The sequence below is a fragment of the Dama dama genome, chromosome 23, assembly GCF_033118175.1.
Source record: "Dama dama isolate Ldn47 chromosome 23, ASM3311817v1, whole genome shotgun sequence".
In the NCBI taxonomy this organism is placed as follows: Eukaryota; Metazoa; Chordata; class Mammalia; order Artiodactyla; family Cervidae; genus Dama; species Dama dama.
The window spans coordinates 48604672-48629882 of NC_083703.1; the positions used below are offsets into that span (position 1 = coordinate 48604672).

General features: G+C 37.5%; 1 protein-coding gene across 1 annotated transcript; it reads left to right on the forward strand.

Annotated features, from left to right (window-relative positions):
* The first annotated feature begins 1955 nt into the window (after window positions 1-1955).
* Window positions 1956-24582, forward strand: CRLS1 (cardiolipin synthase 1). Its single transcript, XM_061126658.1, has 7 exons — window positions 1956-2395; window positions 4967-5104; window positions 9595-9724; window positions 18923-19008; window positions 19936-20004; window positions 21577-21668; window positions 23587-24582. The coding sequence occupies exons 1-7, from the start codon at window positions 2090-2092 to the stop codon at window positions 23672-23674; spliced, it is 909 nt and encodes a 302-aa protein (XP_060982641.1). The 5' UTR covers window positions 1956-2089; the 3' UTR covers window positions 23675-24582.
* Window positions 24583-25211: the final 629 nt, after the last annotated feature.

The window sequence follows — 25211 nt, forward strand, 5'->3', positions numbered from 1 at the left end:
TTATGGAAAAGGAAATGGCAACCCACTCCAGTATCCTTGCCTGGGAAATCCCATGGATAGAAGAGCCTAGTGGGGTCGAAAAGAGTTGGACATGACTTAGGGACTAAACAACAACAAACAAGATTAGATAAGAAAAGGATTAGATAAGATCAGATAGACTGACAGTACTGTATAGAGGTTGAATAATTAAACATTAAACTAGAATTCAGAAAAGTAAGATGAGATAAATACCAAAAGGAGTAGAAATAAAACCTATCACAGCAAGAAAGAGGAAAAAAATATGAAGAGAAAAGCAAGTAAAATCATGTTTGGGACTTCCTTGATGGTCCAGTGGTTAAGAATCCTCCTTGTAACGAAGTGGGTATGGATGGGTTAGAACCCTGGTAGGGGAACTAAGATCCCACATGCCACAGAGCAACTAAGTCCGCGCCTTCTGGAGCTTGTCACAGGACACAACTGGAGTTGCTGGGTGGCAATGAAAGATCCCACAAAACCAAAGAAGATCCCATGTGCCATAATTAAGACCCAACACACACACACACACACACACACACACACACACACACACACACACACACACACACACAGGAAAAGATCATGTTCTCATGGCAACTACTAGAGGCAGAAACAGTGGGACTGAACTTCATGGAGCATAGAGAAGAAAAAAATCTCCAGACAACTAGAAAGTCTCCTAAACAAGGACAAGGTGTAAAAAGTAAAGGCAATTCACCCACTGGAAAGGATAGGAGCCTGAAACACTGCCCACTCCCCCTTGACATGATTGTCCAGAAAGTCTATATATGGTATTTGATTCTAATTCTATTGTTTTTTAATAATCCTTTTTACATTTCTAGTAGGTACATTTTCATTTTTTCTCTCAATATCAGCATTTCAATACCCATGTAAGAAGCTGAAGATTTCTTTTTATAAATACACAGATCTACAATGATGTTCAAATTCCTAGAAGTGTTCGTCGCTCAGTCGTGCCCAACTCTTTGCGACCGGTGGACTGCAGCCCACCAGGCTCCTCTGTCCATGGGATTTTCCAGGCAAGGATACTGGAGTGGGTTGCCATTTCCTTCTCCAGGGGATCTTCCCGACCCAGGAATCGAACCCAGGTCTCCTGCACTGCAGGCAGATTCTTTACCCACTGAGCTATGAGGGAAGCCCCTCAAGTTCCTAAGCCACTCTGAACTAAGTTTAATATGAACTTCAATGTGGGTCTGTCATCACAGAGCGGAAGGGAATGGTTCAGAGGCCACAACAACCGTTCAAATTCACTTTGACATAGAACTCAATAAGAAGACAGTCCTGTAACACTGCAATATTAATAAATACCAATAATGTAATAATATATCAATAATCAGTATAATTTTTATATTAACTAGTAATTAATGCCATCCTAAAGTTGTTGAATTAAACAGGATGATGCACTCTAGCTTGGCTACAATAAATACTTTTTTTCAGGAAACGATCAATAATTGCTATTATTGACAGTTTCTAATACCCGTATCTTTGACATATGGAAAGCTCAAAAGAGGGAAAAGAATAGAGAGCTAGTATTAAATACTTCCTCCGTACTAAGTATTTCAGTAATACTTAAAACCTCTCACGAAGAGCACCCCCCGCCCCGCCCCGCCTCCTCCCAGAGCCGCGCACACCTTTGGTTTCGGGCCAGGACCGGAGACGACTTCTGCGCTATACCGGCCACAGCTGCTGCGCCGTCGTCCGGTTTGCGCGCTCCTCCCCTCGCCTTCCCACCGACCCAGAAGCCGGTGGGCGGGCAGACAGCGGCTGCACGAAAGAGCTCCTTTGCAGCCCGCGGAGCCTAACGGTGCGCGAGTGCCGCCGCCGCCGCCGGGGGCGCTGGTAAACCCAGCGGCAACGGTGTCGCAAAAGCGTCGCGAAGGCTTCCGTCCTTGGCGATCCGAGGCCACCTGTATAAGACAGCGTGTTGGGGTTTGAGAAGCAGTCATGGAGGCCGTCGAGCTTCCCCAATGCTGCGGGGAGTTGATGAGGAAGGGGTTCGCCAGTGCCCTGGATTGCTGAGCTCTCGCCGACTGCGTCTCCCTCTAGCGCCAGCGGGGTCATGCTGGCTTCGCGGATGGCGCGCGCCTCTTGGGGGGCCCTGCGCGTCGCCGCGTGGGCACCGGGAGCGCGGCCGGGAAAGGGGCGCGCCCGCGGGGCTCTGCTCCCGCCCGCGCCCGGCTGCCTAGGTTTCCTGGCTGAGCGCTGGTGGCTACGCCCGGCCGCGCTCGGCTTGCGGCTGCTTGGGGCTAGCCCGCGAGCCCACTGCTCGGGCGCGGAGAAGGCAGCCCCCGGGCCCGCGACCGGAGAGGACGCTGCTGTTGAGGCCCGACGCGGCCAGTGGGGCCCGACGAGCGCCTCCAACCTGGTACGTACCAAGGAGGCGGCGGAAGGGCGACGGCTGCGGCGGGCTCGGTCCCGGACGCGAATAACGTGCCCTGGCTGGTCAGGTCCGATGCTTCCATTTCAGAACTTTTAAACCGTTCCCTGAAGAGAAGTTACGGGTAGGTCATTCGGTCGGGACCAATGTCAGCGGTACCAGCCTGATCCTCTTTGCGTCTCGGTGGTCAAGTTAGAACCCTCTCCTCCCCCTCTATCCTCACCTGTAGCAGGACGCGCCTCTGGATATTGCATTGGTAAAAATAGCCTTCACTTATCTTTTTAAAAGCCCATTTTAAATTTTATGAAGCGAATCTCCAGTGTTTAGTGCAAGTCTGTGAGCGTCTTCAGAAATATATACAGGCCTTTCTGTTTGCTTCTGCAGGTTTGGTTAACTACCATTTGACCTTTGGTAACTTTACACATTGTATAGGATGAAGGGTAACTAATTTAGATCGTAATTAAAAGATCTTTTAACCTCTAATTATAGAAAAAGATGAAGACTTTCTGAGGTAACGGAGGAAAATGTTTGTCCGCTTACCTGTTGAAATACTGACCAAACAGAAGAAATCAGAGTATGAGTGTGGGAGAGCTTTTGATGTCATGTAGCAAGACTCATGCAATTATTACATCTTCAATTGTTATGTCTTCAGTGGGCCCCTGTGCCGCTTTCATCAATTGTACAGCATGGGTTGGGTTGGCCACATCCTGGCAGGGGTCTCAGCTCCATTAATAGCTAAAGCATGTTGGGGTTTGAATGCTGGATATTTTGAAGTTGCCATATCCTGGCTGAAGTCCTTCCCAGAACGGCGGTAGTTGGTCGAGTATGCCACAGGTTATCTGGTTGGGTAATCTGAGATTAGCTCTTTTAATTTTAGTTTAGAAACGTTTACAAATTTAATAATTAGAGATTAATGAGGTATTTTAACTGAAATATTTTGTGTAGAGCTCAAAAGAATGCTTTTCGTTGTTCCGGGAACATTCAGTCTGGTTTATTAATTCACCAAATGAAATGATGTGGTTGTTTACAGCTGTGTCTTGAATTTTGTCCCACGGGCATCTGTTATGAATTTTGGCCCTCTGTATTCTGACCTTTTGCTTTGCGTTTCCCTTTTCTCAATCATGAACTGTACCCTCCCCTTCCCGCCTCAGTGAGTTGCTGTTATACTGGATAAGTGTTTGATTTATCTGTACTGCAGTATGGTCAACAGACTTATTTTTTTTCTGGACTCTGACCACTTGTACCTTTGAACTTGAGTTTGGAGTGTTCCAAGAATGAGTCCATTTAATTACTATTGTGGTTTACCTTCAATAAAAGGTAGAGGTTTGTAGTGCTGATTGTTTCCCAGAAAATTTGAATTTTTCTGTAGCTTTAGTGACAGCATTCTGCTCCCTGACCCCCAAAACCCCATTATCCTTCCAGGCTGAGGTGAACATTTCTTGCCTGGTTCTGTTTATAAACACAAGCTTAGTATCTTTAGAGAATGGTTCAAGGTATTTTAAAAGAGGTCTCTAGAAATGGATGCTGTTACTTTTCTAAAAGATTAAGATTCAGACAAATTGGTTACTGATTGAGAAAGAGGTTAAATAGGGTTATCTTGTGAGGAGATAGTCCCATGAGGTAGAACTGGCAGTCTTGACTCAGTGGAGAAACTAGCCTTTAGGAAATGACATTTTCTCTGTATTATTTCTGTACCCAGTTTTGTGCAATGTGTCTTAGTTCTTTAAAGTTGAAATACCCTCTCGTGAAACAGATTTTGTTTTGGCAAGGAAGGAATGTTCTTCAGAGCAGCTGCCACGGTGCCCTTTTGTTGGTGCCAACTTCAGACACCTTGCCTCCCAATGAAGTTTAAAGGAATCATAAAGTTCCCATAGGGAAGCTGTGAAAGCCGTCAGCTTCTGGTTGGGGATCTTAACATTGCTGTGGCTATTTTGAACAGATTTCCCAAGGATTTAAATCACTATTCCTTGTTCCGTTTTCTTCCAGCAGTTCTCCAGTTTAGTGATGACGTTATGGAGTTAGGTGTTTTTAACCCCTCTTCATTCGTATCTGCAAACGCTGTGTATGGCATTTAGCATTCTTTTGATGGGTATGTATAGAAGAGTGAGGAGAGGTTATTTGCAATAAATGTTTTTTAGCCAGAATGCCCATTTGGCTTTTTTTCTGACACTTTCTAGACTGTTTGTCTACTTGAAGTATAAGATTTTCCTGAAGTTTCACTTCTAAACATTTTTTATTTTGTATAAATGGAAAGTAATTCTTTTTTAAAAATTTTTATTGAATATAGTTGGTTTGCAATGTTGAAGTTTCATTTTTAAAAGCAGTATGTTTTTAGTTTTGAATTCTAATTGTGAAGTTGTGTATTAGTCTTGACTTATATGGTAATACATCTTTATTTCTTCTCTCTAATAAGAAAATCTATATATAGTCAGTACTTTAGTCTGTGTTTGGGTACATGACATACCTATAAGTTGATAGAGTGTGTTTTCCAGTGTATATAGTTATTTAAAGTATGAATTTATAGTATTTAATTTAAATTTTGTTGTCTTTATGTTTCAGTATGAAAACCCATGGACAATCCCAAATATGTTGTCAATGACGAGAATTGGCTTGGCCCCAGTTTTGGGCTATTTGATTATTGAAGAAGATTTTAATATTGCATTAGGAGTTTTTGCTTTAGCTGGGCTAACTGACTTGGTAAGTTGTAAAGGCACTCCCCTTGCTCTGTTCCCTTTCTAAATCCCAGTCTCCACTACACTGAAATAATGCAGCTTCAGTTTGCTTTTCCTTGGAAGAAAATCCTCAAAGATGCATTTCACCTAGTACTTTTATAAAGGCTTGTCATTAGCATCTATGTGGGACTCTGTTATTCTTTGTATTATCTAAGGAAGGAAGCAGAGGTTGTAGGGAGGCATTGGAGAACTTCTTCATGAAAGAAAAAAGCCTTAGATATTCTCCAAGGGCAACTACTTGCTTTAGGGATAGAAATAAAGGAGAGAAGCTGAGACTTTTTTTCTGCTTATGTAGTAGAGAGAAATATCTGATCTGCAACAACAGTTGGTTTTACTGATGGAGAGGGAACTAGTGGGCCTGTTGTTGTGACCAGGAGCTTGTAGAGGCCAGATCTCTGCTCAGGTTTATGCTGGCAGGAGGCCATAGGCACCCTACAGGTTTGCTCCTTGATTCCTGCTCCATACCCCTCTGACCATCTTCCAAAAGACCCTGCCCTAGGTGGGCATTAGGCATCCTTCCTTCCACTCTCCCAGCAGATGGAGAGAGAAGAAGAGAATACCTTGACACCACTGTCTCAGTTTAGAGGGAGGGAAAGATTAATTCAGGTTATTTCAAATTAGAACTTGGGACATAATTTTAATAACAGAAAGCTGCACTATGTGTTATATAGGCTTTTATGGACTGGCCAGTCATTGGCATGTATGACGTTATTTGTATCTATCACCCACCCTGTTGCATAAAGAATTGAAATAGCTTATTAAAACTATATGTCCTTTAAACAAAATTGAAGGAAATGGGGAAATGGTAGAGGAAAAATTTTAAATCAGTACAAAAGCATGTAGAAACAGATATTGTGTATATGTATTATGTATTCTTGTACAAGGCTGGTCTGAGATCCAAGTAAGCACCCAGACAAGCAATAGTAATTTGGTGCCTCTTTAAACTGATGTATGTTTGAAAAGTTATGCTCAGTATTTAGTGAGAATAAAGAGAAACTTATTTTCTGTTAATGCAGTTTGTATAACATCTTCCTTTGTAACATCAGCTATTCCCTTTGAGATTCATAGAAACAAAATTCCACCTGCCCAGCACCATTGTTGAGCAGTGTAGAATTAGCTGAAGGTTTTTCAGGGTAAACAAAGGAGGGTGTTTGCATTGTTATATGACATTTCCAAATGTGCATCAAATACAGTCTCTCAAAGTGGCTACCTCCTCTCTTTTTCCAGAATTTAGCTCCTAATTGTCACAATTTCTCCCCATTCACACAACCTCTTCGTTTGTCCCTACTTTTATCTCTGAAGTGTGAAGTCCTCTACTTATTAAAATGGTCTCCAGGTCTGTCAAAGACCATTATACTGATAATGGATTTTTTTTTTTTTTTATAATAGACAAGATCTTTTTCGGTTACCATATTTGCTTTTTTTTTTTTTTTTTTTGGTTTGTAAGTTTTCTTTAGTTGCCACATGTGATAGAGATGTTCATTAAGTGGAAGAGGCCTCATTTACACTTTTCTAAATATAGAAGACAATGTGTGTGGAAATCTAAGTTAACTGGCGTTGTTTTACACTTATACTCCATGGAGGTTTTGATGCCTCTAGAGTGGCCACTGAGCAGATGGCTAGACTCATGGAGGGTTTAAGCAGGGTAGTGACAAAGCCTGATTTCTGTTGTGTATGGGAAGGGAATTACAGGAATGCAAGAGTAGAAACAGAGAGGCTGGTTAGAGGGCATATAATAATCTAGGGTAGTGGGTTGAGAGTATGTTTTGAAGATAGAATTGATAGATTAATGGATTGGATATGTGGGATGAAAGAAAGGAAACAAGTATGAGTGCTAGGCAGTTTCTTTTTTCTTTTCAACAAGCAGATGCATGGAGGTTTACATTTTCTATGATTAACACTCAAGAGTAGGACAGGGTTTGTGGGAAGAGTTGTTATGCCTGTTCAGATGGAGGTAACTGTTGGGTAACTCCAACAGTTTGAAGTTGGAGGAAGTCATGGTTAGAGACAGATTGAAGAGTTATTATGTAGATGGTCAGGTCTGGATGAAATCGTCTAAGCTGTGGTAAAAGAAGAGAATGGGTCAGAGAAAAAAGCAGTAAGTGGAGCAGCGGAGAAGGAGCTGGTAAAGGACACTGAAAAGGAAAAACTAGTTAGAAAGGAAGAAAATTGAGCAGTAAGTTGTCCCAGATATTAAGAAGGTGGTTCAGTGTGTTGAGGATAGGTTGGTGACCTTTATGAGTACAATCTCTAGAGGATGGGGCAGGCAGAGTGAGTTTGTGAGCATATGTGAGATAGTGATGGCAATAGATGTCACTTTGAGGAAGTTTTGCTTCACAGGGGAATAAAGTCAAGGAAGGGTACTTTATAAAGAAATATATACTGGGGAAATTTTTGTTGTTAGTTAACTAATTAATTAAATGACTGAGTAGGAAGAGAGAGATTGATGATGCTTGGGAGGTGGGGGAAACTCACAGAAGGTAAGAGGACCGGGGGTCAGGGATTAGGATAATAGAGATAAATGTGCCTGGATACTGGTGGGTGGTGGGATTCAGAGGTGAGAATATGAGGGGGTGCTGACAACCTGCTTTTACTTTTCGAGGAAATATAGACATGGTCATGAAGTAGAGAGAGGCTTTGGGAGGGATGGAGTTAGTCTGTGGCAAGAGCAGGCTGAAAAGAGAAGGTAAACGTAGTAAGCGGGTATAGGTTTACCAGGCAGTATTGAGTGCCCACAGGAGATTTGTGGTCATGTAAAAGTGAGACTGATTAGCTCATTTAGGTGTTTTCCAGTGTTCAGCTGTTTGGGTGTCGGTTTAGAGTACATGACAGATGTATTTAAGTAGTATTGAGAGAGGGTGGAATAGGGAGTTACAGAGATTTACAAAGAAAAAGTGGTGTTGATGACCTTGGAATCCAGTGTGGGTAGAGGAGCAATGAGGGTGAGAAGATGATGCTGAAAAAATGGGAGGTTGAGATCAGAAACTGAACTGACACCTGAATCTTCCGAGGCCCTAACTCCCAGTTCTAGGCACTTTCTGTTAGTATTACCTCTAGTATACTTAAGAAAATAGGTTTTTTTTCAGTTGAGGTAGTAATAGTAGATAACTGATGTTTTTGAGGATTTGCTGAGTGCTAAACAGATTTTAATCATATTGTGTACTGAGACAACCTACCCTTTGAGGTAGTAGCGTTATCTCTATTTTACAGGAAGGAAGGAAAGGAAAGGCCTAAGCCTCACTTTTGGTTTAGGCCAAATGTTGTGCCCAGAGTTACACAGTTAAGTGAGTAGGAGAGCAAATGCTTGAACTACCACTTACATTCTGCTTTGAAGACTTAAGTTCTTAACCATTATCCAGTATGACAACTGTCTCTAAGTTATTGGAATACTTGAGATATGGAGGACTTACTTATCCTTTAAAATGTACCATGTTAAATTGTGTCTAATTTGATCTTTTTCCTTGGAAATAGAACTAGAAAATTCAAACATTTGTTGAAACTTGAAGTTAAATAAAATGAATAAAAGCCAGGTAGGGACTTGGAAAATCAGAAAATATCTACGTTGTTTAATGAAAATAGGCAGTACTTGGTTTCAGTCAATTTTCTTCCCATTCCTTGAGTAAGCTTGGAGATGTGGATTTTTTGAGGTAAGACTTTGAATATTTAAATATTGGCAACTAATTTATATTTTAAAAACCTCTGGGCAGTTCAAACAAAACCAGCCTGCAGGCCCCTTGGCTCCCAGGAAACCAAGTATGACCTCTACTTTATTTATTTATTTATTTTTTTGACCTCTGCTTTAAAATATAATTTGTTTCCAAGAGTAGTGAAAATCAAATTTTAAGTAGGCCAAATACAAAGGATTGAATATTTTATTCAGGTCCAAGTCATGCAAATGTAGTCAGCCATGGAATTAACAGTGGCACTAGACAAAAAATATTGATGATAACAGTTAAAAATAATAACAGCTAAAGCTTAGAGAATTGGATACTGTTATAGAAGAGTAGGTAGGAATGTGAGTTAGGAAATCTTGCAGTTAAAGAGTAGCCCTTGCAAGTAAAAGCAGCTATTTTGGATGTTGTGAAATAGCCCAGGATTTGAGAGGAGGGGGTGCCTAGTCTATGCTCTGTCAGTCATGCTTCCTTTGAGTTTTATTTGGGTTCTTTACATCTCTAATTTGTGTCTGGGTTCATGCCTCAAAGGGGCATTGTGGAAACATTGACAAATAGCTGAAGGCCTTGAAAAAGAAAAGTACTGTAGGAAAGTGAAATTATTTTCTGACCAATTGGTAATTTAAAAGTTAAATGTATACCAGTAAAACAGGAGGTTTGGGAGTAAGAAACAGAAGTTTTATCTACATTTTATGAAAGTATAGTTATTCTGGTACCTTTTAATCTTCAGGATATCTACTCTGTACCCATTGTGACATTTATTAAAAAAAACTTCTATTTTCAGTTGGATGGATTTATTGCTCGAAACTGGGCCAGTCAGAAATCAGCTTTGGGAAGTGCTCTTGATCCACTTGCTGATAAAATACTTATCAGTATCTTATATATTAGCTTGACCTATGCAGATCTTATTCCAGGTAAGAGTGCCATCATGTGTGCTTTTAAATAGTACAGGGAAGAGTGACATTAGTCAGCTTAGGATTTCTCTTGATTGAGAGACAAATAATTTTTGTTCCACAAATATGTTTTTCAACTTTAAAGTGTTTCCCTAATTTTATTTTATTTTTTTGTTTCCCTAATTTTAAACTATTGAACTGTTTTGCTTGCTAAGCTGTTTGTTTTACTTTCAAATTTATTACTTTGTATATACTAATAGAATCTGTTTTCTTAGTAAAATTGTTTAAAATTGAGCACATATTTCACAGTGCTAAGTTAATTATCCTAGAATCTTTTGAAACTATTTTATTTTCTTAGTGCGTACCTTTTTAAAAGCAATTCAAAGTTTCCTGAGTCGTCTTATTTACTAAGTACAATTTAATAAATAAGAGCTCTGAAGGCCTAGAGATGTCTATAAAATTTCACTTTGTTATTATTACTTAGACACTATTATGCAATTTTAATTATCATGTAGTTTGTACATTGTCTGAATACTCTTTGTAACAAAATTTTATGATCTTTTGTATTTTGTACTGCTTTTTGAGTTGTTCATTTTCTACTTTAGCTGTGTTTCTCAGTTTTTATCCTTTGGTGCAGATTATTTCTGAGTTAGAAATAGAATTGAAAACAAAGAAACTGCCACTTGCTCCTTCAGTACCATGCTGTTACTGACATTTGATAGGAAGAAGTGAAGTGGTGTTTCAGTCTAGTACATTCTTCTCAATCTAGAGATTCTTTTTCTCCTCTATCTTTAGGGTTTTAAGTCTGCATAGTCAAATTTAAAAATGAATTAAACTACTTTGTGTGCTTCTTTGAAAGTCATGATTATGGTGTATATATGGTTGGGGGTATTGAATGGGCGGAAGTATGCTATACGTAATATAGATAACTTGCAGGAAAAAAGATCCTAAGGAGCATTCTGTTAACATTCACAATTAAGATTATTGTGTGGTGTGTACATTTTCATGCTTCTCTTGAAGCTTTTTCAGAGTTACTTTGTATTTTGTTGTATTGTTTTACACAAAGGTTAGCCAGGTATTTTCCTATTGAACATAGAAACTGTTTCTATGTTTTGGCATTATGGATAATGTTGATATTGGTGTAGGTTGCTTTTTAAGCCTTCATTATCACTCACTATCATTCTGGGCACTTCAGTTTTCTGTCTTGGGTCTGTTTTTCCCATGCCTTACATGTGGAGTGCAATCTCCAGTTGTTTCCTCTTCTCAGATGCAGCATGGCAGCAAGTTAGAGGTATACAGTGTCTATTCTACAGATGTCTACAATGTCTTTATTCTACCCTCCATACTTGATTGAGATTCAAAAGGGGCATAATTTTCAGTTGCAGATTGTTTTCACTCAGAAGTTTGAAGACCTTGTTCTATAGGTTTCCAGATTCCATCTTGCTGTTGAGAAGTCTCATGCCATTCTAATACCTTTTCCTTTATATGTGATTATGTTTTGTGTTAGAAAGCTTTTAAGATTTTTTTTTTACATTATTCTTAGTTGTTGGTTTAAAAAAATTCTCTCTCTTAGAGGTTAATTTTCTAACTGCTTCTTTGGACACTCAATTATCCATCCCAGCACTTTTTATTAAAAAACCATGTGCATATATACATGAGTCCTTTTCTGGGTTGTCTAGTTTATTCCCCATTGATTTGTCTGTCTATGTATCAGGACTGTCCCTAATTACTACTACTTTGCTAAAAGTCATGATATATGATAGAACAAGTTCTTCTATCTTGATATTCTTACCTCTTGGCATTTGTAGGTAGATTTAGAATCAACTTTCAAGTTTCCCAGAAAAAACTTGTTGGGATTTCATTGGGATACATTGAATTTACAGATTTACTTGGAAGAATTGACATTTTTATAATATTGTCTCCCAGTCCACAAACCTGTTGTATATACTCTATTTAGGTTTGTTAAAATGTCAAAATGTTAGTTATTTCTAGAGAGGTAATAAATAATTATTAGATTTATTCCTAGGTAACTGATAATTCTTGATTCTTTTGTAAATGAGGCTCTGTTAATATTTCATTTTGTCATAGCTGCTTATTGTTTATGAGATCCATTTCTAATGTTAATTTTTATGTCTAGCAAAACTTGCTGAACTCTTATTCTGATAATATAAATGTATATTCTCTTGGAGTTTCTGCATCCTCAATTATGTATTGTCTATAATTCATGACAGTGTGTTTCTTCATCATTACTTTTACCTTTTTATAATTTTGCCTCACTATAGTACACAGTGCAGTGTTGACTAAGAGTGGTGTTTGTGTCTTATTTTCAGTCTCAGAAGGAAAGATTTCAATATTTCAGTACTAAATATGACATTTCCTGTAGAGTTTAGTATCACCCCTTTGTAAGGGTAAAGTTCACTTCTACAGGGAGTTTGCTCAGAAGTTTTTTTACATTGGATATTGAATTTTATGAAATTTCTTTTTCTTCATGTATTATGGTAGTTATATTTGTTCCCTTTAAGCTTAATGTGTGGTGAATTACATTATTGATTTTCTAAATTAAATTAACCTGACGACATTCCTGTTATAAATCCAACTTGATCATGATATATTTTGAAGATATTGCTGTATTTGGTTTACTACTAATATTTTGTCAGTTCACATCTAGATTCACAAAATTGGCTTAAAATTCTTTTCTAAAAATGCCCTTGTTAGTTTTTAATATCAAGTTTTATACTAATCTCATAAAATGAATTTTAGGGAGTGTACTTCCTCCCTGACCCCCCATTCTTGGGAGATGTTTGTGTGAGATTTCAGTTATTTCTTTGAATGTTGGTAGAACTTGTTGAAGCTATTGATTCCTGGAGTTTTCTTTTGGAAAACGTTTTAAAATAATTGATTCACTTTTAAAACTATGTATATGTTCAGTTTTTTCTGGTTCATCTTTTGTCTGTTTTGTGAGTTACGATGTTTTTTCTAGGAACTTGATTTATTTCAGCTACATTAAAAAAAATTACCATAAGCTATTTATAAGCTAAAGTTATCCACATTTACTTTTTGATGTCTGTAGGGTATGTAGTGTCCCCCCTTTCATCCTAATTGTTAGTTATTTGTCTTTTTTTTTCTTTGACTTGTCTTGCCAGAGGTTTGTCAGTTTTGTGAATCTTTACAAAGAACCAACTTTGAGCTTTGTCAAACTTCTCTGATGTGTTTACTGTTTCATTAAATCTTGTCCTTTTATTTCTGTGTCATCCTTTGGCTTTTCTCCGATGTTCTTTTCTAAATCCTTTAGATCAGTCCTGTCTCATAGAGATATAATGGGAACCATAGATTTAATTTAAATTTTTTTAGTAGTCATATTCATAGTGAAGGGAAACAGGTGAAATGTGTGTGTGTGTGTGTGTGTGTGAGAGAGAGAGAGACATTGTTCTCCAGCTGCAGTGGAGACAGCATGTTCTGAGCATGCATTGCTGCCTGTGCTACCCCCTCCCCTTAATAACATTTTATTCAGTCCACTAGATCAAAAAGAGCCACTATATATAATCAATAAAAATCATTAATGAGATTTTTTTTTTTTGATACTCTGTCTTCAAAAGCCAGCATGCAGTTTGCATTTACAACATCTCAGTTCAGACTAGCCACATTTCAAGTGCTTTATCTTTACATGTAGCTGGTGGCTATTGTATTGAATAGTGCAGCTGTAGATGAATGTTTAACTCATTCCTTTTTTTGACCATGCTGTGTGGCTGATGGGATCTTTGTTCCCTAATTAGGGATCGAACTTGTGCCCCCTAAGTGGAAGCGTGGAGTGCTAACCACTGGACTACCAGGGAATTCTCTCAGCTTTACTTTTTTAATGTTTGCATTTAAGGCATTTTGCATTTTCCTTTTCACTGTTTCTCATATGTTGGTATTTGTGTTCTTATCATTATCTGAATTCAGAGTAATCTATTTCTATTATGATTTTTCTTTGGCCTATGGAGTTAATAAGAATTTATTTCTCAATTTGTGGGATTTCCTAACAATTTTTTTTGTTACTGATTTTGGGCATAATTACCTATATTCAAAGAACATGCTCTGTGATTTTCAGCCCTTCAGTACACAGTCAAATTTTATGAACAACATTTTTAGGCATTTTTCAAGTGAATTAGTATTCTGTGATCATTGGGTGTGATGGTCTATGTGTGTCCATTTCGTCAAAGTTTTAGTCCTAATAAATTACTTTTATGTACTTTTATTTCTTTTTTTTTTTACTTTCATTTCTTTACTGACTTATTTTTTACATTTAGTCTGCTTTTCTGTCAGTTACTGACAGAGTGAAGTTTCCTGCTGTGTCCCGTTTTCCATTACTTTTTCTTTTTCGCTCTGATTTTTGCTTTGTGTCTCTTGAAGTTATGCTGTTAAGTACATATAAAGTAAAATTGTTATGTCTTCTTGGTGAATTGAATATTTTATTTTGAAGTGACCTTCTGTATCTTTAGAAATGATTTTTGCTTTTGTCTGTTTTTTTTGAATATTACTTTATCTACACTAGCTTATCTCTGGCCAGTGTTTGCATGATAAATAAATCTTTCACTTTCAACTTGTCTACATCTATTTTAGGTATTGCTTGTAAATAACATATAATAGGTTTTTAATGTAGCCAGCCTAAAAATATTTTCTCTCTCAACTGGAACATTTAATCCATTTACTATGACTACTGATATTTGTGTAGCAGTTTTCCATTTTACTTTGTGTTTTATTTGACCCGTATGTTCTGTTCTACTTTTGCCCTTATAAAGTTTGAATATTTATTTATTTGGCTGTGTCACGTTAGTTGCGTCATGCGGGATCTCATGTTGCAGCACATGGACTCTCTAGTTCTGGTGTATGGGCTCAGTAGTTGTGGCATCTGGGCTTAGTTGCTCCATGACATGTGGGATCTTACTTTCCCCACAAAGAATACCATGCAATTGTCTACTCATTTCTGTTGTTGGCAATAAGAAATCAACTGTTAAAAAAAAAAAAAAAAGAAATCAACTGTTAACTCACTTCATTTTCTAAGGTATTTTTTTACTCTGGCTGCTTTTAAGATTTCTTCTTTCTCTTTGGTTTTCCATAGTTTCATAGTATTTGGTGTGATTTTTCTTTTTTATTTTCCTGCTTGTGATTTGTTGGGCTTTTTAATATATAGATTGATATCTTTAATCAGTTATAAAAACTTCTAAGCCACAATCTTCAGGTGTTGCCTGTTTTTCTCCTTTTGGGACTGCAATATATCTGTGTTAAATCTCACAGTATCCTTTAAGTGTCTTAGCCTCTTTTCTGCATGGTACCTACTAATTTTATCTTTCTGAACTCCGTTCTAGATGATGACTAATGAAGCTGAAGCGCACTCTTTCATTTCACTGCTTCTCTCTTCAGCTGAGCCAAATTCATTTAAATCTTCTATTGTATTTTTTTGTTATAGAATTTCTATTTTTATTCTTCAAACTTAGCACATCATCTTTTAGAGTTTTCAGTTTCCTGCTGAAATTTTCATGTATATCCCTTTAATTGTTATATATATAGTCCTTTGAACATAGTAAGCTTTAGTTTTATAAGCACTGATATTTCTGAAATATCTTTTGAGGCTCTCTTTCATGTGTCTATTTCTATTGATTTTTACTCATGGTATCTTATGTCTTTGGTGTGTTTTAACTGTTTAGACACTATTAATACATTAAAATAATTTGGAGAAATATTTTGATGTATAGGATGATGGCATCACTCTCTGGAAGAGATTTTTTGTTCAGTTCTGCCAGGTATCTAGGAATGCTGGTAGTCTGGGACTACCTGGATGGCCAGATAATACATTCTTTTAAGGTTTAGTTTACTTAGGGCCAACTCCTCTCTCAACCCTGTGGGAGTATTTGTTCAGATCCTAGCTTAAAGCTAGGAAGTGGTTTGTCACAGCCGAACCTGAGGACTCTGGGCTTTGACTATGGTTCTGCCGTCCCATAAGGCTGCCAAAACGCCTTTGTTTTATTTAGCTTTGTTGCTTACTTCTCTAGGGTCACGGACAGTGGCTCTGAGTGCCTAGGCTTATTTTCCCAAGTTCTCGTTCTGATACCTTCTTAGCATCTTATAAGCTTTTCACTTTCAAGTTTTTTTTTTTTTTTTTTAATGGTCTTTAATTGTGTTAGCAGGAGAATTATTACCTACTCAGATATTAACGGAAGCTGAACCTGATGATCTTTTTTTTAACCTTGTTGGCCTGAGAGTTTACAACAGTTTATGTTCTAGAGTCTGTTTCCATTGTGCTGGGTAATGAGAAGGCCCCTTCAGTCTGAAAACTTATCTTTAAGTTCTAAACATTTCTTTCTAGATTCTCTTCTTACTGGAAACTCTCTTTTGTTCTCTTTCTGGGAGATTTCCTCAACTTTGTCATTTATCCCTTTATTGACATTTTTATTGCTGTCATTTTTAATTTCCAAGAGCTCTTGTTCTATGTGTTCTTTTTTAAAAAAAAAAAAAAAGTCTTTTTCTTACATCATAGGTGAATATCATCATTTCAGGATATCTTCTGTTTATGTGTGTGTGTATGTGTGTGTACTCTTTCTTTTTTTCTGTTTGTTTTGGTCTCTCTTTCATGATGGAGACTTTGTTAAAATGCCTAGTGATCCTTGGCTACTCACTTTGTAATATGTTAACTGGGTGCTCTCTGAGCATTGGTGGAATTCACGGAGTGGTATCATTCCCTCTAGGGTGAACAGACAGGGAGGGAACAGACATGGCCCTGAATTTGCAGTACTTGTAAGTCTGTTCTGTAGATCAGAGCTCTCTATCTGCTCCTTAGAGGTTGTGGAGGTCCTGATTTAGAGGTTAGGATGTAGAACAAATGTTGGCAGTCTTTTTCAGTCAAGGCCAGAGAGTACATAAATATTTCCAATTTTGTGGGTCATGTGGTCTTTGTTGCAGCTGCTCAAGCCTGCTATTGTAGTGTGAAAATAGCCATAGAAAATACATAAACAAATGAGTGTGGCTGTGTGTTAAATTTTCAATGCAACAGTGTATGCTATTGATAGTGATCACTTTGTGTGTAAAAGTGACTTATTTTATTATTTCCCCTTTAACACTAATAAAATTTGCCCATGATATACTTCCTTGTTGCAGAAACTGTATTTCAGACAGAATTAGCAAATATAGAAGAAACCCTTGGAGCATTCCCTGACACATTTTACACTTCCACTAACACGCTGTTGTACTCTAATAGAAAGAAAGCTGCTTTAGCCCTGGAAGAAAAGGCAAGGGAAGACTGAGAGAGAAGGCAGGAACAGTTAGAAGATTCAAAATCCAGGGAACTGGACAAAGTTGCCCCTCAAATGAAAGTTAAGAGCCTGTATGTACAGTATACAGGCTGTCAGTTGGCAGAGGCCTTGCAGCCCTGGTCCCAGTCTGGCTGTATTGTGAACCCCCAGGGAGCTTTCATCTGTGCTTTTACAAAACTTTAATGAGGTAATTCTGTGATGAGTAGTTAGTTTGGGGGAACACTTGATTTTTTAAACAGTCCTTTCCTCTATCAAACAGATTGACAGTTGGTGAACTGAGTCCAGAGATGCATTTTGCAGTACCACTGACTAACTGGTGACCTTGGCCAGGATATATAATCTGCCTGAGGCTTGTTTTCCTATTGGTAAAATGGAGATAATGATGGTTCGCATTTCATGGTGATGATATGTAGATTAAATGACATTATATGTATATAATGCTTAAATTGTGCCAGATGCTCAATAAGTGGTAATTTTGGTAGTTAAGAGAACTAGAACCCACTGCTTTGCAGTATATTGAATCACCTCATCTGTTCTTCTGTAGAAACCTCTTATTTATATTCTTTTCCACCTGTGGTGATGAACTGCAATAAAAGATGTTTATTTTTCTGTAATGTTGTATTTACTGTATATAATTTGCACGAGTTGCTGCATTTTAAACTCTGATTGTTATTTGATTTTGCAGCTGATTTTTGCTATATAGAAAAGTTGGGTTTACAGGCACAAAAATCCTGCTAAAAATCATTACTGGATTGTTTTGTTATTTGGCTCATACAATGGAGTCTTTTATGCTCCAAATGCCGTGATTTGAGTGGATAAGCATTTTCTCTTTGGAATCATCCTGTCACGAAGTACTACGCCATAGATCAACACTTATATATGTATAACAGCCACAACCAGTAGAGATTTAAGTTTTAAATCTGTAATTAATTAGTGAGATTGTTCTTAAGTTGCTGAACCAATATAATGTCAAAATTGGAGCAGATCGTAAGGATAGCCTTAAAAGTAATTCAAGAAGAGCTGTTTGAAGGTATTATGGAAGGGCTATGCATGATCCTTTTATTTTAGTAACTGAAACAATTTGAACTGAGTGTTAGCCTTAAGATTTTTTCCTTTAAAAAATATTTCTTTCTAATAAAATGTGATTTATAGTCATGGTTAAAACTTCCTTAGATGTGGAAGACCTCTGCCCTCCCATTCTCACTGAACAAGGGCGCAGGAGTTCCTTGGGTGTCCATTTAAAATGTCCTTCTTCTGGCTCCGGGGCCATCCTGTAGGATCTTAGGAATAATGAGAAAACTATCAACAAGTTGAGTTCATCTTTAGTTAGGGCTCATTGACTGAATGAGCAGAAGGAAAAATGGAAATTGCTTGGATAGGAACTGGCCAGGCAAAATTGAAGATATTGTTTCTCCACAAGTGGCACATATAGCAAAATTTGCTGTTCATAAAATAATCTAGACTACAGAAGCAAGCAGTCAGTTCTTGAAAGTCAGAATGGCTTGAGTCATGACATCTTTTCCAGCCTCTTTACAATCTCATTCCATGCAATTATAGTGAGGTTATCTTTTTCCCAAACTTATAAAGCCAAGAAGTAACAAGGAAATAGTGGTGGCTGAGTAGAGCTGACACTGATAACTACAACTTAAAAACATATGCAAGGAAAAAAATTAAAAGAAGTGAGGGTCAACATTCTGAAATGTGCTTTTAAAAGCCATAGTCTGTCTTTCGCCTTGTTTTGAAGGCAGGTAAAAGAAGAATATAAAAATTACTGGTTCATGGTAAGGACCCTAGATAGGCATCGATAAATGTTTATTATAAAATTTTTACTTAGGTGAAACAGCAATTTATGGTAAGGCTTTATGTTATGTGTAATGTCATAAATAATTGTCAAAATTCCAATCAAAATTATCTTATATTTGATTTTCAGTTCCACTTACTTATATGATAATTTCAAGAGATGTAATGTTGATTGCTGCTGTTTTTTATGTCAGATATCGAACTCTTCCAACACCGGTGAGTTTGTTTTAAAAAAAAAAATGTTTTTTAGTAGTATTTGTAACTTAAGGCAAAAGGAAAAAAACACTATTGTGTACTGATTTTCACTTTATGGGAATAATTTATGACAATCATGTATTTAATCCATTTACTAGGAATTTAAAGAAAACAGACTATCATCTTGCTTTTGAATCACCATTATAGTAGCTGTTCAGTGAACATGTGAATAATGTTTTAAAAGCATGTTTTTATTTTAAGTCAAAATTGTTTTAGTTGATAGCCCATAAAACTCAGGCCAACTAGCCCTGTCCCTAGCAGCAGACTCTGTTAGGAATGTTTTTGTGTTTTAATATTTATTTGGTTGTGCTGCCTCTTAGTTGTGGTATGTAGGATCTTCAGTCTTCATTGCAGCTTGTGGGCTCTGCTAGTTGTGGCATGTGGGGTCTAGTTCCCTGACCAGGGATTGAATCCCGACCCCTTGCATTGGGAGCTCAGAGTCTCAGCCACTGGTCCACCAGGGAAGTCCCTTTCCTGTGTAACTTAGCTTCTACTATGGATTCTCTAGAACTGGTTTTTAAAAATTACAGTTTTATGAGCATAGGGTAATTTGTTTGCACTTTTGTTCACTGGTTCTACAAATATTTGAGCAGTTAAGCAAACTTAGCTAATAATCACTACATGAGCATAACAGCCTCATCTTTTGATTCCGAGTCCAGTGAAAATGTCAACATTTTATTCATTTTGATTTTTTAGCCTATTAAGGAAAAATAGTGATGAGGGAGATTAGTTAAAAAGATGTTGTCAGCCAGACTTTATGATAGATCTAGCATATAGCCAGGCATGTGGTATACACTCAGTAACTGTTACATATGTTAATAGCAAAATATTTATTTTAAACTTAATAAAATGAATAAAGTTTATCTTTTTTTTTTTGTCCTCTGCCAGCGAACACTTTCTAAGTATTTCAATCCTTGTTATGCCACTGCTAGGTTAAAACCAACCTTCATCAGTAAGGTAAGAGACACACAACATCCTTTTAAGTTATTATTCCCTTGTGGATTATTATAATGACAGTAAACCTCAGTCTGGAGCAGCTGAAAATAAGATAGATCTTAATGCATTGACCATAGTGGATAGAGTGGAGTCATCAACCCAGTTCTTTTGTCCTCCAGGCTCTCTGGAGCTCTAGTATGCATGTGTGTTTTGTGTTGGTGGTCTGGTGGTCTAAGAATTTAAGTCTCTGAATGAAGTATTAGGGCCATCACTTAGGGGAGGCAGACAAAGTAGAAGTATAATTGCATATTGATTGCAACACAAAGAGAGTATGAAGATTTCTTTCTGCTTTCACTACCCACCCCTCCCTGTTGTGAAAACACCATACAATAAGGTCTCTTTCAGGTGCAATAGCCATGCAATTACATGGAAAGAGTAGGAGAAAGTTTTATTCACTAATAAACAACTCCTGCTCTTAGTTATCCATCTGTTTTCTTGAGCCCTTTCCAGGGCAATACCTGCATGCTAGTCTTTGCGCACAGAGAGGACACTGTTAATGCCTATTGAGGCACATAAATTTGCTCCAGTTATTTTGCTCCATCCCTTGTGACAGGTTTAACAGGTTAGGAATGCCAATCATCTTTAGGACAAAAGGATTATTACTCTTAAACCAGAGACTCCCTGGGGTTAATTTTTACCTACAAATATGGATTGGTTGGTTGGTTATTTGTTTTTTTTTACCTATTTATTTCTGTGACTTTTATATGTATCAAGTATAGTAATTGGAGTATAGCACCATATGGAAAGTGGCTTAAAGAGGTGCTAGGAACAAATGCCTCAACTCCTTGGTCTTGCAAGAAGTTCTTCAGACAATTTTTATTACTTCTTTTTAAAAATGGAGTGGAATCCTTGTAATCTGGCTGCAGAATGGATGAGAGAACATTGGTGCTTCCTTCAACATATCACCTATTTTCCCAGAATGCTTATCTAGATGAGTAGAGAAAATCTCCAGTGGTTTTGTCATCTTCCTTTTCTCCACCATACTGTCTTTTAGGGTAGGGAAACCTACTCATTTCCTCCTGAGAGCCTTTCTCATGGAGATGAATGCATTTCAACTTTCTAACTTGCGTATCTAACCTAATGCTAGTGAAAGGAGCATTAAATGAAGTGCCAGGAAATCTGGGTTCTCAGTTTGGATCTGTAACCTGCTAGACTGTAGACAAGTCACTTAACTCATTACCTTTTCACCTGTGAAGAGTCTCACTGTCCATATTCGGAGGTCTGTTTTAATGGGTAGCTGAGAAAAAGGCAAAGAACTTTGCAATATTACTGAATTGCTATGAAAATTCAAGATAATGGTGTTTTCTGATAGTTGCCCTTCTCCACCTTTTGTAAAGGGCAGCTGTGCAGACAGATGAGCCAGTTAGTGAAGTTCAGCCTTTTGTGTGAATGCCAGCTTTTTTAGCAGAGATGTTACAACATCAGGCATGCTGAGGGTCTGTTGTGTTACACTGTGATGGGTTATGCCTTTTTCTCCTGAGCTTGAAACATGACTGGGTTCACACTGTTCATTTGTGACTTCTCTTTTTAAAGGTAAACACAGCAGTTCAGTTAATCTTGGTGGCAGCTTCTTTGGCAGCTCCAGTTTTCAATTATGCTGACAGCATTTACCTTCAGATCCTGTGGTAAGCTTAACTTAGAATTACTCTGTGAGGACGGCAACAAAATGGCTTATTGTGACAATCCTAGAATTACTTTGTCCTTAGTCATGTTTATTAAACACTGGGTAAAGCTGTAGGGGCTATATTTTTTTATTGATACCATTTTTAAGAAGCTTACTATCAATTATAGGATGTAGAAGTTATAGGGGCTTTCATGCAAGTTATAAGGATGAGAGATATTGTATTGGGGTTTTGGAGGAGAGAAAAATATTCCAAGTAGGAAGAAGGGGAAAAGCTTCAGGGAGGAGTGGCATTTGAGCCATGAAGTCTAGATGGAGAGAGACTGAGGGGAAGCCTTTCTGGTCAAGGACAGACCCTGAGCAAACTGAGATGTGTAGGAGAGTGGGTAAAAGGAGGTGCACCCAGCCTAATGAAGGAGGCAGAGTGGGGAAGAAACTTGGAGAAAGGAGTTTGAATTTTATTTTGTTAAGATTATGTGTAGCCTTGAAAATGTGTCAGGTTCATACTTTGAGTCCACATACATCACACCGATACTAAAGCTCTATATTTTACTATATTTTTAACTTGATAATTAAAGCATTGCTTGATGCAGTCTGAGCCAGAAAATGGTTAACTAAAGTCAGCTAAGAATCTTTAAAAATGATACACATGCTGAACATTTTATTTCCTAAAATATAAATTGTATACTCATTTGTCCTATATCTTCTGGTATAAGCCCAACTCATTTTCTTTGATTATAGGCTCATCGGTAGGATATTTTTTCTTTCTTGAAAAAAACTGCATCCATAATACAAACTCTGATTTTCGTTTTCTTTTCTTTTAAAATGATATAAGAATGTAAGACATTTATGAAGCAGAGTATAGACACTTTGTAGATTTTTATTATTTTCTCCAGTATTTTAGCAATTATATTGTCTACTTGTTGTTTAGTCACTAAGTTGCATTGAACTCCTTTGCCATCCCGTGGACTGTAGTAGTCTGCTAGGTTCCTTCTGTCCATGGGATTTCCCAGGCAAGAGCACTAGAGTGGGTTGCCATTTCCTTCGCCGGGGGATCTTCCCGACCCAGGGATCAAACCTGTGTCTCCTGCATTGGTAGGCAGATTCTTTACACTGAGCCACCAGGGAAGCCCATATTGTCTACGTACTTCAACAGTAGTGTTTAGCAGATTGTCTTGCCTTTCCAAGGTTCTAGCTTAATTCTCAGAAATAGCAATTCTTCCCACATGTATATTTCATTAAATTTATGTGTGAATTTAGGATATTAAGCTGGCATAAACAGGTTTGGGGTCAAATAAAAATGGTCTTGATGAGCCTGCACCTCCCCTGATAGAAGCAGAAGCTCATGTGTGCACAAAAATGAACCTGTTAGCTGCATACAATCAGTGAGCCCTGAGCGTCACACATGTCATTTCAAAGAGAATATGATTAATTTTAAGTAAAGAAAGCTGAATTGTATTTAAAATGACTCAGATTATTAGAATTCCCCAAATCTGCAAGAAATAACTTCTAATACTAATACTCTAAGCAGCATGGAACAGTGGGAGGAGCACAAGGGCTCTAGAATTGGAACCAGGCCAGACTCATAGTTCTGTGGCCCTGAGCAAGCTCTCTGGGGCAATGTTTCCTCAGTAAGGTGAGGCTGTGAAAATAAAATTACCTATCATAGAATAATGTCTGGGTAAAAATGACAATTGCTATTTTTTTCAGATTTGTTAACTAGATTAATTATGTTTGACATTATTGATTCAAATGAAGTCTTAAGGAAAAGCGATATATTTAGATTCTTGTTAAATTACACTAACAGGCTTTTTTACTTTTAAACAACTCTTTTAAATGTATTCTTTAGTATATATTATGTGTATTCTTTATGTATATTTATAGTTACCATTTAAACTAAATTTTCTTTTCTTCCATAAAAGGTGTTTTACAGCTTTTACCACAGCTGCATCAGCTTACAGTTATTATCATTATGGCCGGAAAACTGTCCAGGTGATAAAAGGCAGATGAAAAGTCATCCATTATCATTAACAAGGAAGCAGTACACATCAACAATGGCAGGGCCAATGGAAGTCTACAGGAGTTCCCTTATTTTGGTGTTCAGCTTGAAGGAGGACTTGTCAGAACAAACCATGTCATCAAAATTTTAAGTAATGTGCATTGACAATAAGCTTGATCATGGGCATATGCAGAATTTCCAACATATTTTTAAATACAAATAAAACTATAATTTAGGTTTTTTTAATCTTAGGTTTCTTGATTAATTTGTAAGTAGCAATTATTCTAATTATTGTCAGTCTTTTTTTTTTTTAAGCCATTTTTAAAAATACATTCAAAAAGCCAGTTGAGAGCATGGAAACTGAAGAGTTGGCACTTTAATAAATTTGGATTCCTCACGGAGCACTAGGGAGTGTCCTGGGGTTAAATATAAAATCCTGTATAACTTAGCTGCACAGTTGTATGTTTGACTTTTAGATCTGTGTACATATTAACAGTACATGTGATTAATATTTGATTATTTAGGATGACTATAAAGGTAGCTTAGTTTTGGATAAAGTAAACTTGTAAAGAGATTTAAAATGTAGTCAGTTTTGAAATCAATAAGATCAAAATAGAAGCTATTGAAGTTCACATTCAGAAGTCTTCCAACATCTCAGGTGCCTTGCATCAGGATAATAAGTGATAAAGGTAGTTGGAAAATGCAAACATGTCTGTTACCCTAGCCATTCAGGAGGCAGTGAGTTATAGCATACCTTCCCACTATATCTAACACGTTTGTATGATACTGGGACCTGTACTTGTATGTTATGTAAATAATATGAAACTGTATATTTTTCAAAGTTTTTTTTTTTTTTTTTAAACTTGAGGAATGTTCTTTTGTTAAGATGTTAAAGGAATAAAAGCTGGGAAGAAATGACCTTCAACTTGGGTTGTTTGTACAGCATTCTATGGTCATCTGCTGTTGTGGAAGTTTTATGATTCATAAAGTCCATTTAGCTGTGTCACTTGCACTTACATTGTAAAAATAATTGATTTAGGATCATCTGACTTAAAAGTCCTTTTCTTACTACACTGTCATGTTTAAGAGAATGGAAGGTACAAGGAGAGGAAGACATGTGGCTGGCGCTGGCTGCTTCCTCTTCAGAGTGGAGGCCTGTTGTTGCTCATTGTCCCAGGTTCTAACCCGAGTGTAATATAGCCTCATACCGTGAGGTTATCTAAATGTAGCCTGTTAAGCTGTGTTAAAAATTATAAGGAGTTATAAGCAAGATCCATGCCTCTCAGTTGTGACATGCTTGGACCAGTGTGTCCTTTGTTGCCTGCTGGCCCGGGCTTCCTTGTTCCCAAAGTAGCTACTGAGTCACCCCTGGCTTGAAAAGTACTGAATCCTGCAGCCAGGGACACTGCGATGGACTCCAGTGGAAGTGGGTGAGAGAAGGGCTGTGTGAGGCTAGTCATTTTCCCCTCCTGGAACCTCCTCTAATGTCTCATAATGGCCTGGATCGCAGTGAGAGGTGAAAGTCACATTGCTGGACTACCCAAGAGG